We start from the raw sequence: 14,930 nt of genomic DNA on the forward strand, positions 1-14,930 counted from the left end.
TAATCTCATGCTTTATGTTAAGAAAGTCTTCACACTTGTCAAGTGTCAAGCTTGATCTGATGCAATAGATAATTTTCTATATGCAGCCTGAAAGCAGCATCCAGGCATGGCTTTTTCCAGCAATAGGAGTGTGTGTTTTTGGGGAGAGAATTCCAGAATCAAGCCGTGGTCTACAGATACAGGCATAAACCTCTGGCTGGAGCTTCAGCATGCTGCAGGTAAGTGTTGAAGGCCCCAGGCAGCTTTTAGCATGTTATATATCCATGGATCCATCAGATCTCGGCCTGTTTTAGGAAGGTGTTTGGTTCCCAGTTAGAACAGTATTTTTGCTACTACTTTCCTGAGATTTTTGTGCTAGAATTTGGGTCCCATTTGGTCTATAACAGCAAGAAAAACTAGAAATTAATAAAAGCAAAGGGTAAGATCTGACACTAACCTCAGAGCTGAAAAAGTGACCTCAACCCTCTGAATTAAGGGATTGCTCACATCTGTAGTAGCTTGTACGACAGAAGCAAAGCTTGCAGAATCTAACTTAGACCAGTTTTCACTTCAAAACTATCTAATAGCATGGCCATTTACCAGATATTACACTGTCTCCCCAGGAAAGATATACAATCAGGAAGGAACAGATTTCAGACTTTCATTATTCCTCTGGGCACTAACACACAACAATAACGGGCACTTCCCCATTGGCTTCCTCTCTAATTTCTGTGCACATTTATCGTAAAGGAGACAGAACCAGGGGAAAGGGACAAGGCGACTGAAGCTCAGGGAAGATGCCCACAAGCAGACGATGGAAAAGACAGACGGGCGCTGCGCTGGCAATGCACAGGAGGGTCACTTCGGTATTTCTGCGCTCGGCAGCGCTGCCGGGGGCGCTGCCCCGGGCCGCGCCGCCCAACTCGTGTCAGAGCGGGGCAGGAGCCGCTCCCGGCCGCGCCCCCGCAGCCCCCGCCCGGCCCGGCCCCGCTGCGCCCGCAGCCAATGGCGCTCGGCGGGGCGGCGGCGGCGGGGAGGGAGCGGGCGGCGCTCCCCGCTCGGGCACTGCTCCTGCCTGCCAGCGGCGGCCCGCGGAGCCGGCACCATGGACTCGGACTCGGCCGAGCTCAGCGAAGGCGAGCTGGTCTCGCCCGCAGGTAAGGCCGGCTGCGCGGCGGAGGGGAGCGGGGTCCGGGTCCGGTCCCTTCCCGTGCGCTGCTCTCGGGTCCCCGTGCCCGAGGCGGCTCCGGGCAGCGCCATCCCCGCTCCCGGCAGAGCCCAGCACCGCCCCCGGTCCCGCGGCTCTCGGGCACGGAGCGCGGGCTCGGGGCTCCGCTGTGCCCGGGTGCGGGAGAGCTGCGCCACGGGCTGTGCCGTGACCGCTGAATAACTCGCGGTGCTGCCGCTAGCTGTGCTTTATACCCAGGGGCTGCGAAGTTTTCGGGGTTTGGTCGCGGCTGTTCCGCTGCGGCTCCGGGAGCACCGCGCGTTCCCAAGCGGGGCCGCCCCCGTCCGGGGCCGAGCCCCCGGCATGCTGGGCTTTTGTTTTCAAGTCTTAACTTGTCACAGGAACCATGCTGTCTGGTTGCTGCAACCCGCATAGTTCTTGGATGAGACAGAAGGAAAAAAAATTAAAAAAAACTCTCCTGCCCTTTCCAAACCTTCCCGTTCTTGTGGCTTACGCGAAACAAACGATGGGTGATGCCATAGGCAAAGAACACCCTGCACACATGGTAAAACGGGGACAGCAAACTCGTGTGAAACACGCAGAGGTAGGTTCGCTCTGCCGGCACAGCACGTGGCCCCGAGATGCGCTGTCACCTCCCGGCCACGGCTCTGGGCGCCCGAGCCTTGGGGCAGCGAGGGTGGCACCCTGCCCGCAGCACAGCGGGCACCAGGGCTGCCACACGCAGGGACCGGGCTGCAGGGGTGTCACACACACACAGACACAGGACTGAGCTACAGGGCTGTCACACACACAGGACCGGGCTGCAGGGGTGTCACACACACACAGACACAGGACTGAGCTACAGGGCTGTCACACACACACACAGGACCGGGCTGCAGGGGTGTCACACACACAGACAGACAGGACCAGGCTGCAGGAGTGTCACACACACGGCTGGCACCTGACAGATGCTCAGGCTGTCACTGACACCAGGTGCAGGAGGAACCTGTTTGACCTCCAGCTTCCCACAGTGAAAGTCAGACAGCCTTCTCTGAAGCCATTTAACTGGCATCAGATGCAAGTGCGATTGGAATGATGCCTGAAATGCTCCCAGGGATCATAATAAATCCAAATAGAAAGTTGCCATGTTATTGGATCTTTGAGAAAAATCTTTTCACCATAACCAGTCCAGTTTGCATGTGTACTTCATGCCAGCTAACACCCCCCTGCATCCCCAAAAAGAAGGATTTGAGCACCAATGGTCTAACTACAAAGGCAGAAAAGCATATTTTTTTAATAGTTCACTTGTTCTATTAATACAGCAGTGATAAACAACAGTAGGAAGTCATAAGAAAAATGTGTTTTCTAGTCTCCCAGCAGAACATTTCATAGCATAATCTGAAATCTAATTCACTTTTAAATATAGGGGTATTTACTCCTGATATCTTGCTTTGTATTTTCTTACTTGAGATCTAGAAAATTGAAGAAGACCAGCAACAGGTCACAGAGCTCCTTATTTTCACAGGGCTCTGGTAGGCTGAGCTTCCTTGCAAAGACCACCAACAGCTATAATTTTTCATCCAAACAAATCTTCCAAGCCATGCATGAAGAGCAAGTTAGAAACATTACTTTATAGACAAATTAATATAATAGAGCTCCTGCCAACAATTCACTCCTGTTCTGAATAGGAATTTCTTTTAAATAAATCTAAAATAACTATGCTCAGAGATTGCCATAACTGGTTTTCATGTCATCACTTGCTAGCTGCCAAGAGTTGATGTTCATCAGTCTCCTTTCCTCTTTTCTATTCCTTCTTTGTTCTATTTAAGAAAAATCTGATATTTTGGCCATACATGGCAGATGCCTATGCAGTAGAATAAAATTGGAAGATGGAGAGAAAACTTGGATGTTTTGTCTTACCCAGCTGCAATTTTTTTTCCTGCACTAAAGAATTAAATGTTCTTTGTATCCCCCATGTCTTCTGAAAAATAGATATTTTTGCTAGCTCTCCTTGGGTGTTTTTCTGTTCTCTGCCATATGTGTGGTGCAGCTTCTCTCTGTACGTGGGTGTTCAGTCAGGCTGTCAGTCAGTGCTGCAGGCACAGCATCTGAGGGGCTCAGCCCCCCCCTTGCCCACCCCACAGCTCACAGGGCAAGCACAGTGCCTTGGGGGAGAATTTGGGATGAAGTCCTGGTGGTGGTTTGATTTTGGACACTGATTTTAGCACAGCTAGAATTCCACACTGAAGCTGACAGCAGCCCAGCATTCAGCTCGCTCTCCTCATGGCCAGTCCTCACGCTTGCCCGGTTTCAGCTGGCACAGCTCGGGCTCCCTGCGGGCACTGCTGAGCCTGGCCCGTGCCTGAGCCCCTGGGTGCCCTGGGCTTTATCTCCAGGGCTGCACCACGCCGGTGCAACACAGATGTTTCAATCTCAGGCATTGCACTGCTCCTGCACTGCTCTCCCGGCCCTTTGTCCTGCCCCAGGGAGGGCACCCTGCCATTCCTGGGCTCACAGGGGTGTGCAGGAGGATACCTGGTGCCCCCCCACCATCTGCCATGCACACGTGGCTTCCAAGAACCAGCTGCAATCCTGCTCCAAGATCCCAGCAGCCTCTGTGCTTTAATAGCCCTCTTCAAACTCAAGTCTCAAGGAGGAAGAAGTATTTTTTCTGTATTTATTCCGAACACGTTGTCACAATAGCATCTTCATATTCATATGGTGCAAACAAAAAGCTCCTTATGTGTGAGCAGTGCAAGATGTCAGCTGTACTTTAAAGCAAACAAACAGCAAAACCACCACACCTCTAACAACATCCAGCTCTACAGCCTTGGCTCCCACAAGCCTCCCACACCCATCCATTACTGCTCTGCTCTTGGGCTGTCTATAGGGTCAGAAAGCTCTGGTTTTCAAAATTGGTTACTCATGAGACAGACTCCTATTAAACCATTAAACAGGTCTTCATGATTCTGAAAAAAAAGTATGTATTGTGGTGGAAAAGAAGTAAAGTTACATGCTTGCTAGCTAATGAAATTTCTCGTTTTACTGTAGAGGTGACTAGGCACATTCTTTTTCTTGTCCTACAGAAGAGCTTTTGAGAACTGAACAGGTAATCTTAAAATAGAACATTGTTCTCACTTTTTAATGTCCACCTATTGAGAGGCTGGGTTTCAAAAAAGCCCTTTTCAATAGAGTAATGGTCTCCTTTCCCTCAGCTCTTTCCTAGGCATCCTGCCACATGAAAGAATGATCCTCCATGTCATCTTTCAGAGTAACATTTCACAGAAATCCAGGTCATCACCAGCAAAAATGATTTCACAGTGGGTTTGGAAATTCTGCATGTAGGAGAATAAAGGTGTAGGACCTTCATTTGGTGTGCCTTGTCCTAGGTTCCCTGGCTGAAACAGGCAGGAATTTGGCCATGTAGCTTTTATGGGCACTGATTTAAACCTTTATACGAGCCACTAAGTCACAGCACAGATTTTCATGTTTGTTTTGATGGAGTTATGTTACAATAGTAACATTAGATAACCAGAGGCTAAAATGCCTGTATGGCCTCTGAAACAACACAGATTATCCTCATGAAATTTAACATTCTGTGGAGAACAAACTGTTGCTGGTCCCTCTGGGTTTCTTTCCACAGAAGTCAAAAGAGGTTTGGCCTAGAAAAGAGCAGCTTGTACCCAACTAGAGCTCTAAATTGGTGGCAGAGCTTTGGGTTTTGTTTTTTTTTTTTTTTTAAGAATTGACAGTGTGAAGCCTACAGCTTTGTATAATGGCAAGGTTAACAAGATGAAGGTGACCTTATCACCAGACTTAGGCAGTGGGAGCCTGATTGTGACTTCAGTACATCTTCAACAGAGCCAAGATCTTACCCTGGAACTCTTAGCACAAAAAATGGTAATGCATTTAAAATTATTTGATAAATTATCTGAGCTTTCCCCTGGACAATAAATATATACTTGGTAAAAGACCCAACAGATTTAAACATTATTTACTGAGGTAAAATGACCTCTAACGACATGAATGATTTTTCCTGAGCTGTACCCTTATTTGATTTGCAATGCTTAGCAAGTAATTTTTTCTGCAAATTATTTATCATGTTATGTGAACTATCTGTAATTCTGTGATGTTAATCTTTGAAGCCTGTTATATATTTTAATCACTGTTTTACAGAGTTAATGCCATTCAAGAGTTAATATATTCTTGTAAATACAAAATTAATTAGAAAATGTAATGAAGACATTTAAGAATTATTATTTGAGGCATCAGTAACATGCTTACGTGATTTACAGTGCAAGTAAGCCTTGTTTAACATTTTGCAGTATCACACACACACTTGAAAAATAGAGCCTTTGCCCCAAGGAATATTTGTGTGAAGGAGGAGGGGTTTGGTTTACCAAAGCCTTGTTTTAATTCTACATAGAATGTTCCAAAGATAAACAACAATATTTGTTAGACTTCAGACAAGCCAGAAGAAATAGTAGATAACATGTTCTAGGTATGAAAACTAAAAAAATATTTTAAAAGCAAAGAATTTTTATGAAGTTCTTTCTAGCAACTATCTAATAAAGACTCTCCCTTTGCTTTCTGCTGGACAACAAAGGAAAACAAAGCTAATTAAACAAGAGATGGACAGACAACAGGCATGAGCTAACATGCCATGGACCTGTGCACCAGAGTGTTACAGGGCTTCTGCATCACTCTGCAAACTGAGACAGGTCCAGCTCTGCCTGCCAAGAGAGTGGGCAAGAGATGCCTTGGGATGAGCAGGCAGCAGGGATGTGAGCCAAGACCTGCCTGGGGGAATCTTTTCTTTTAGTGTTCCCTCCAGGAATCACCTGGGCTGCTGGTCTGCATACAGAGCCCTCATTAGCACAGCAGCTGCCACTCAGGGAGCCTTGTCCAGCAGGGGAAAGAAAAAAGGAGTGAAAACTTTAAAGGGGAAAAATTCTAACCACACTGTAAGGATAGTAAAGACCATGAATAATTCCACTTTTGTCAAATTGACACCTTGGAGAAACAATAATTCACTTGAACAAGTCAGTTTGTTATAGGTTCTGTTCTTAAAATCAAGTGCAAATAAGAACTTCATGAAGCACTGGCTGGAAGCTTAAGCTCATCTGCTTTGCAAGATCATGACCAAGCTGTTCTCCACTGAAATGTTGGTGCTGCTAGCAGTCAGTGAGCAGGAAGCCTCTAATCTCTAATATGTGGGTATGGACAAAGAATTTATGATGGCATATTAAACTCATAAGTAGGAATACGAAGCAATTGCTGCCACACAGCAATTATTGGCCATTCCTGTGTGCCTTGCCAAAGGTCTGGGATGAGACTGAGTTCCATTTAGAGTGATATTTTGGCAGTAAGGAGTGACCTGTACAAAGCAATGAGTACACTGCCTCAAAAACTCACACTTCCCCTTTGAAGAAATAAATCTTTTAGCCTTTCATCTCCTCTACAGCAAAGACTAAAAAGTCATGGTGGGAAGAGTATGTCGCCTTATTTAGCTGGTAACAGAGCAATCAAGCTATCAATCCCAGGTAAAAAGGACAACAGTGTGCCAGACACATGAGAGAGTTTTCCTGAAAGCTCTGAGAAACCTTTGGGACTTGCATCCTACCCACAGCATCAGCCTTAGGGTGACAGACCCTCCCAGCAAGGCAGGAGAAGCCTGTAACTTTGAGACCTCCCTGTTTTATCTGGTAAACTAAGCAGAACCTGGCTGGGAGCCCTAGCAGTGGTACACAATCCTCTAAACTGTTTATCTATTAATACTCCTCCTGGCACTGTTACAGCCCATGCTAGATAGCCTCCCACTAAATGTCCTGGCATGAGACAGAGGATAACAGTGGCCAGTATGAATTAAACAACATTTGGAGTGTGGGAAAGAATTCAGGCAGTATCCAGATGGCAGGACAATGCCTGGACAAAAGGGTCTGTGCTGGTGGATTTGCAGACAGAGACCCTGTGGTCAGAGCAGGCTGTAGGAGTTCTTCACTCTTGCTGTGGTCTCTGGTGCCTGCTCAGGGCAGCTTCCCTGGGCTCAGACCTGGGTTTGGAGCCTTTGCCAATTAAAAGTGTGTTATTTGCTGTTTGCCTGCAGAAATCTCTTTGCCAGTTACATTATGGGAGGTCATCTCATGGGCTGACAAGTGCAGCTGGGGGAGATTCATGGGAGGCTGAGACTTGCTGCAATAACTACAGCTTTATAGCCAAGCCTCAAACATCATCTTGAGGAGCCAGGCTGAGCTCAGACACGGGCTGCTAGCCAGTGAGTTTTTCTGCTCTTTAAGGCAGACATCTTGAACAAAATAGGCTGGGAAAGAGCAAGAGTCACTTGGATGTCTTTCCAGGGGTCACTGATCCCTCCTTGGTGCAGATGCTGGTTTATGTCAGGTTTGAGCAGCTGGCTCTGCTCAGCCTTTCTGCAGAGGAACAGGCTGGCCAGTCCCTCTGTACAGGTGTAGGTTTTGGCTGACATCTGTTAATACAACACCATAAACTAGGGCAGGGAGATTGTGCCATCTATGAAACAAACACTTCACCATGGAGACATTCTCCTAGGTCTTCTGACTAGGGCTAGCTTAACATGAAAGGCAATCTTCTGAAACACTAATAGTAAAAGTTAGCATAGTACCTCACTTATCACCATCTCATTCCTGGCATTAACTTTGCTTATCCAAGCAGTTTGTGTTGCAGGAAAAACTAAATTCTCTCTTTGGAGAAATGTATTAACACTACTATTGTGTTAGTGCTTCCTTTCCAAATAATTTTCCATTTACTTTTAGAGTCTATAGTTTCTATGGTCAAATCACTGACAGATGCAGATCAAACAAATACAGGTTTCTTTGGACTTTTCAAGTCAGGGGTATTTTTAGTGTTTTTCATTAAGATAACTATCTTTCAGATTATTTTTTCAGCAAAAGCTCTGTGCCATATAGTGTTATGCCAGGTGAATATCTGTAGCTTTTGTTTACTTGCATTTAATTTTAGCTTTGTGTTTTTGTGCATCATTTCCCTCTGACTCCCAGAAGTGAGAAGGAAGTAGGCTGAAAGTATCAAGAATGACCTTCACATTCACTTCAAAGCGAGTTATAGTTGGTACATCACTATTTTTATACATTATTAATCATCTCCACTGTTAGGAAGAATGTTTACTAGTAGATACAAAAGTAATCAGTGTAGTCATTATGATGCACAGCTACTGGATTAATTAGAAAGTGATAAAGAATTGGTGAGGAAAAATATTGACTGGAACTACAAGTGTAAGAATGGGATAAAAAAGTTCAAGCCTAAGTATACAAAAAAACCACTTGCACAAATTTTATACAGTGCCAGTGTATAAAATATACTGTTCTTATCCCTTTGGACTGACCAGTGCTCTTTAAGTACACCAGGGTCTATATACCTGAGAGAAGTTGCTGTTCAGTGATTGAAACCTCACCTGTATCAGAAATTTCTGGTGTATGACTCTAGCCTGACCTCAGCTGAGGTTCCTGTGGCTTCTCTCTTCGCTGCATTTGTTTTTAAGAGTCTATTTCTATACCAGTTCTTAAAGGTCAGATTATCCTGCATAAGAAGGATGTAACACTTTCCATCCTTGGGGCAGATACAGCCCCAAGAGAGTTTGCTCCTGCCTGCAGCCCTGTCCATTCCTCTCCCCCAAATAAAAAACCCACAAACAAATGCAAAAGCAACAACAAGAAACGAAAACAACCACCCCAAACCCCCAGACCTGTACACTCATCCAAACCAGTCACCACTGGCATTTCTCTGTAGAGCATTTCCCTTTACAGAAATCATACAGAACTGATGGAAAGCCAAGAACAAATTGTCTCAAGGACAGATGAATACCAATGTTTTCCACAATTCCATGATTTAACTTTGTATTTTGGATTAAATCAGAAGCCAGAGGGTTTAAAGCAGTCCCAATACTGAGTAGTTAATCAGCTGGCATCTGTTTATCCTCCAGACCTGGATATCTCCTGTACTTCTGAAGCCAAACTGTGAGCTAGGGCTCTAAACTAGTTGCTGTTGTTCACTTCTGCACAACGGATTTTACTCTGTGCTAGGAGTTTGAAAGCCTAGAAAATTAGGGACAGACAGAAAAGAGCCACTTTCAGTGTTGTTGCCACAAACCTGTGCTGGTGTAAATGGATGTTTGCACTCCATCAGGAGCAGTGAGGGGGGACAGGCAGAAACCCCTCCTGCTTTGGGAAAAGGCACACGGACAGGGCAAGGAAGGCCTGAAGTTTCCTCGCACCCTTGCTTGGGCTGCCCTTGCCACCAAAGAGGCTAAGGCTCTTGCAGGAAAGGCAGGCACCCCCATTTTGGCTATGTTCTCCATCTTCTAACCTCTAGAACACTTTTAAATTCTCTTTTCCTATCCAACCTCATATCTTACACTAACAATGTGTATCCATTCTCCAGATACCCACATCTCCCTAGCACTTCACTGATTTCTCACTTTTCTTTGTCCTAGCCAATATGATATCCTCCTCAAGCCTCAGTTTTTCCAGTATTGATCTGATTTTTCTTCCTTAACTCATTTCTTCTAAAATGCTCTTGGGTTTATGATTTCTACCACTAAAAGAAGGGAATAAATGCTGTTAGGTTATATTTCAAGAAAGGGGAAATTGATGGAAGTAAGATATTGACTTGGCATTGTAATTAAAGGTTCCAGAAACAGGAACTAACATGCCTCTTCTGGCAAACAAAAAGTACAGACAGTGGGCTTCCAAGTGGGATCAGGAAAGTTAATTTGATTTTGAAATACTGAAACAGATAACTGCAATATTTTCCAGAAAGTGAGAACACAATAGCATCTTCACTAGGGCTTCCCAGCTATTTCCAGAATGCATTCCTGAGTGAACAACTCCTTGAAGGAACAGTGTATCTTCACCTCTATACATTCAAGTCATTGGGCTTGAGCAAATCCAGGGGAGAATTGCATCTGTCACCAGACACAGCAGCCTGTGACTGGCACTGATCAAAGAAGGTCAGAGGAGGACACTGCTTTCTACTGATAGAGCTTAACTACCAGGAGTAAAGGAAACCAGAGCATTTTGTAGAGTTTTGTGTTGAATCACAGCATGCAGATCTCCCTCACACAAGGTAACAAATCTATATTTATTAAAAACTGACAATATACTTTCATTTAAAAAATATTAGAAGAGCATTCACAGAAATTGCCTCTAGAAAGCAATCAGAAGCCTTAATAGCTGTGAAAGGGCAATGAAAGCAAAATATTCTTCTGTAAACTAAACTCATGTTCACTTGGGACAAGAACGTATATTTGGATTTTCTTCTGCCAATAAGACAGGGATGAGAGCACAGGAATGCACTGAGGGAGGCTTCAGGGCAAGGGCTGAAGCACAGGCATTGCCAGGTAGGTACCGACCCACCAGAACACCAGCACGGGGCCACATCCACCCTTCCACTCTGCTACTGACTGCCCTGAGCTAATTCAAACTAAAATTTGGAGTCAGCAGCCACCCTGACACTCAGGTTTCATCTTCCATCACTGGGGAAGAGGAACAAGGTTCCCAGAGCCAGGGTCCCCATTTCCCACCACAGCATCTCTGTCTGGGTTGCTGGCTCTGTCCCCACACGTCCTGGGTCAGCAGCACCTGTGAGTGACCACAGAGGGGCACAGCCCTGCCTGGCACACAGGGAGGGCACAGCCCTGCCCTCAGCCTGGCACAGGGCAGCAGGACAGTCCCCATCCTGCAGCCAGGATCTTGCCCTGGCTGCGTGTGCCTTTGCCATCCATGGCTGCAGGGTGGGTGCAGGTGCCCTGCTCTGAGCTCTGTATTTACCTTCCAGGACCTGCTGAGGGAAGCGGTGCCTTAGCAACGGCTGAGTAGCATTAGAGAACAGACATGTGACATGTAGGAAGAGAATTTAGGGTGACGGTGGGGGAGAGATTATTCAGTGTTTTCCATATTTTGGCAGAACAGAATTTAATTTCCTTGAAGTTACAGCAGTCAATGACAAGCAGCAGTGTGCACGTGGAACACCCCTGGCTGAGCACTGAAATAAAGCATGACTAGACACAGCAAATAACCCATGCAGACTGCAAGGGGTTGTTTAAAAAATAATTATATACTTGTCACTGGAGAAGCTTTTCTGTATTTATAATTCCTTTTTCTTCGTAGCCTCCTGTGATGGAATTCAGATAGCATGCATGGCATTATGTTAAACAACCAGTTCTGGAATACTTCCCTTTTTTCCTCTCTTTTACAGGCATTAAGGCAGTGGATACACTTCTTATAGGCATTATTTTAGGGACAGTTAAGGCCTATGCTTAGTCACTTCATCACTGACTCAAATACAAACTCTGCTCATGTGCCATTAAAGAGATTGAAAACAAATCTTTAAATAAGTACTTAGCTTGCTTTTAAAGCAATGTGGTTTCTTTACTATGATAAAGTGATAAAAATACATATGAGATCATAAAGCTCAGAGTAATTTTGTTGCTGAAGAAGTTTTACTGCTATCTACTTGAATTCATTTGGTCTAAGCTTGCCTGGGTCTAGCATTTTTTGAATTGAAAATATTTTTTATACAAACAGCATGTGATTGAATACAACTAAGCTTTTTTATACATATGTAAAGTGGACAAAAAAGATTTTCCCTAAGTAAGGAAATGCTATATATAGAAGGAAATCTGAAGACTTTCAAGTCACAGACTTCAGGAGGTTTGTTAGCACCATCCCCAGGGAGGCTGGAGGACAAACAATAAAAAAGCAATTTCCTGCACAGGAACACACAGAACATCAGAAACACCTAGTAAAGAGAACAGAGCTGTGCAGAGTGGAAGTCATTTATCCTGCTGGCTCACGTTTTTCACTCTGCTAATCACCATTCCCTGTTACCATCAGTGGGAGCTGCACACACATCAGTAGGTGACACTGAGTTCTAAATATTTTTAATAAATGTCACAATAAGCCAGAGAAGGTGTAGCCTCCACAACTCTTGAGATGTATAGTGTGGAATAACAGCTCTGGGGAATAAAGAATGCCACAGGGCAGGATAGTGCCATCAGAACTGCAGAGCCAGTGGGGACAGAGCAGTCCCTGCCCTCCAGAGCTGCCCCAGGCACACCATGGCCAGGAAACTGCATCCCTAGGGAATCATTCTGCTGCTGCTGGGGGAAAATCCTGCATGCAACTCCTGCAACCTTCTGCAGCTGCTCCTCAGCCCTTGAGGGTGGCAGACATGGATCGTGGCAGGAGTTAGTCCACATGCTCTTACTTGATTCTTTCCTTCTCTTTTTCTTTTTAGCAGACACACCACAAAGGAGTTAATATGAACACAAACACACAAAATTGGTATTTAAAGTTACTTTCACTTGTGCTCACAGACACACACAGCTTTCATGATACCAAAGGGGAACCAGAAGCTTGTCTACAGCAAATAAAAATTAATCCTGGGACAGGGCTGCCTGAGCCATTCTGATTCTGCAGCAGCAGTTATTTAGGTAGAGCACACACCACAGGAGAAATGTTAGATGGCTGCACTGAAGGGGTTTAGAAAGTGCAGGATGTGTCAGATCTCAACAGATGGATTGCTGATTTGGAGTTTATGTAATTCAGAGCTGTTCTAACAGAGTATTCAGGGACAGACATGCAGAGTAACAGAATGGCAGTATTTGAGAAGCTTTGCCATGTTTTCACTTCCTCATTTGGATATTTTCTTTCTATCTTCTTTGCCAGATAAGTTTTTCCTTCATAAAAAGAATCCCAAACGCATACACAAAAAACAAACAAAAAACCCCCCAAAACACACAATGGCAGGAACCCTTTCTTTGTGTGACATCCCAGTTAGGTTTGTGCACTAATAACACTGTATTCATATTAAACCAATTTTGTACATTGAAAAGGTACCTGTAATCTGTATGTCTTTCAAAATACACCTTGCAGCTTTAGGTTTCTGTTAAATAACACCTTTCTGAATTTCAAAGCAAATAAAACTGGAAATTTAAGGACACTGTAAAGATACTGGGCTAATTTCTTTGTGCAATCTCCCATACGATAACTTGTCAAAATCGTGTGGAAAAAGTACTGGGCTGTCAGCAGGATCTTAATGACAGCCTTAAGCAAGTTTTTCAGTTGTGTCTATTTCTCCTCCCATTCCTGGTCTTGGTCTGTTTTTACCTTCACTATTTTTAGATGAGGAATGTCTTTCATTACACTTGTGCAGTGAGAACCCTGAGATGTTTTATGAACACCATGTAAATACTAATATCAATGCAGGCATGGTCCCTCATGGTACTTTTATAGGTGTATTATCAGAGGGCTTCCTTTCCTACCAGAGAAGAAATCTGCACTTCTGCAGTTTACACATCTCAAGTGTGAAAGATTCATATGCATTCAATAAGGACTTTCAGTTATGAAAAAGACTGCAGTTTGTACACTGCTTTATCTTAACCAGACTTGACTTTGTCACATTCATCAGATGACTGAAATTATTTTTTTCAATAAACAGTGCTACTGCATATCATAAGACAAAGGAATGTTACAAGCAAGAGTAGAAAATTAATATTTTTATCAGTTGAGCTAAAGGGAGCACACATTTTTCCCCTCCATTTTCCCATTTGTTTCTGATTCCAAATGTTTTGCTTTCTGGCAGGAAAAATATGTTTGGAATCAAAACAGACCCCACAATTTGAAGTTACCCTGTGTTACTTTGTTTTGCTTTTCCCTTTAATATATTCTTTCTGAAATGAGGAAAGCCATTCACCCAGAGAGAATTTACCAGAAGGGGTTTGGCAGCATTTTCCTGCTGATGACTGCTGCTGTATTCTTTGATACAAGTCTTTGCAAGGTGGGATCAAGCACAAAAAAAAAAAAAGAAATACCCTGATCAAGTGATTGGACAGAGGCTTTCCTGCACGGCCTTTGTACACAGACCATGGTGTAACACTCCATGTTCCATGAGAAACCTGCTGTAAGCCACAGGGAAAAGTGCTCCCACCTCACAGAAAGCCACTATCTGCTCTGCAGCCCAGGTTTCAGTTCTTGCACATAAAGGAGTTTGTGTGGACTCCACATACATAACCCACCTACACAATCCCCTTTCCAAGAGGTGCTTGCTGCCAAGCTCCCTTGTGTGCAGGCCAAGGAATATGGACATTTTCCAGTCCTGTCTGTTAAGGCTTCCCTGCAGGAAGCTGGCTTCCTGGGGTGTGAATTTGTGCTTTAAAACCATCTGCCCAACGCTGCTTCATCTCAGGCAGTGCCTCAGTGCAAGAAACAATAAGCCCTGCTCAAAGGTCACAGGGTCTGGTGACCTGGCACTAACCCTCAAATTCTACAAAGCCAGGTGAAATACAACAAACCTGGCCTGAAATACAACAAACTCCAAAGTCAGCTCCAGCTAAACACAGCTTTTCATTAACAGAGCTCTGAGAGTCACCTTGCCTGTAGAGACACAGGTTGAACACTTCCTAGTGAGCAGCTGTAGTGGATAATGTTATTTTCATTCTCTCACCTCTCAAGATGAGTTTATTTAACCTAGAAATGAAATCATGTCAAGAGAACATTTTCCACAGTCACACACACTGGAGGAATGCTGAGCCCTGTTACTGCCCAGGGGATCAGTGTCTGCTGGAGAGACAAGAGGCACTCAGCAGGTTTGCGGCCAGGGAGATGCAGCCTGACTTTGGGAAAATCAGAGTCACAACCACTAAGAGGGAACCTGGTCTTTAGGAACAGAGCAGACAACTATCTCTGCTAGCCTGTCAGCCTTACCAGAGAAAGGAATGGATTAGATGATG

The 14,930-nt window shown here is 44.6% G+C and overlaps 1 protein-coding gene across 1 annotated transcript in view; it reads left to right on the top strand.

Moving 5' to 3' along the window:
• Nucleotides 1-753: 753 nt before the first annotated feature.
• The window catches only part of TNFAIP8L3 (TNF alpha induced protein 8 like 3), a 43,887-nt gene continuing 29,710 nt past the window's right edge, over nt 754-14,930 (top strand). The window contains exon 1 of the mRNA XM_074549348.1: nt 754-1,136. Coding sequence (XP_074405449.1) covers nt 794-1,136 — 343 coding nt within the window. The 5' untranslated portion in view covers nt 754-793. The remainder of the gene's footprint in view (nt 1,137-14,930) is intronic.

The sequence above is a fragment of the Zonotrichia albicollis genome, chromosome 11 (genome assembly GCF_047830755.1).
Source record: "Zonotrichia albicollis isolate bZonAlb1 chromosome 11, bZonAlb1.hap1, whole genome shotgun sequence".
Classification (NCBI taxonomy): Eukaryota; Metazoa; Chordata; class Aves; order Passeriformes; family Passerellidae; genus Zonotrichia; species Zonotrichia albicollis.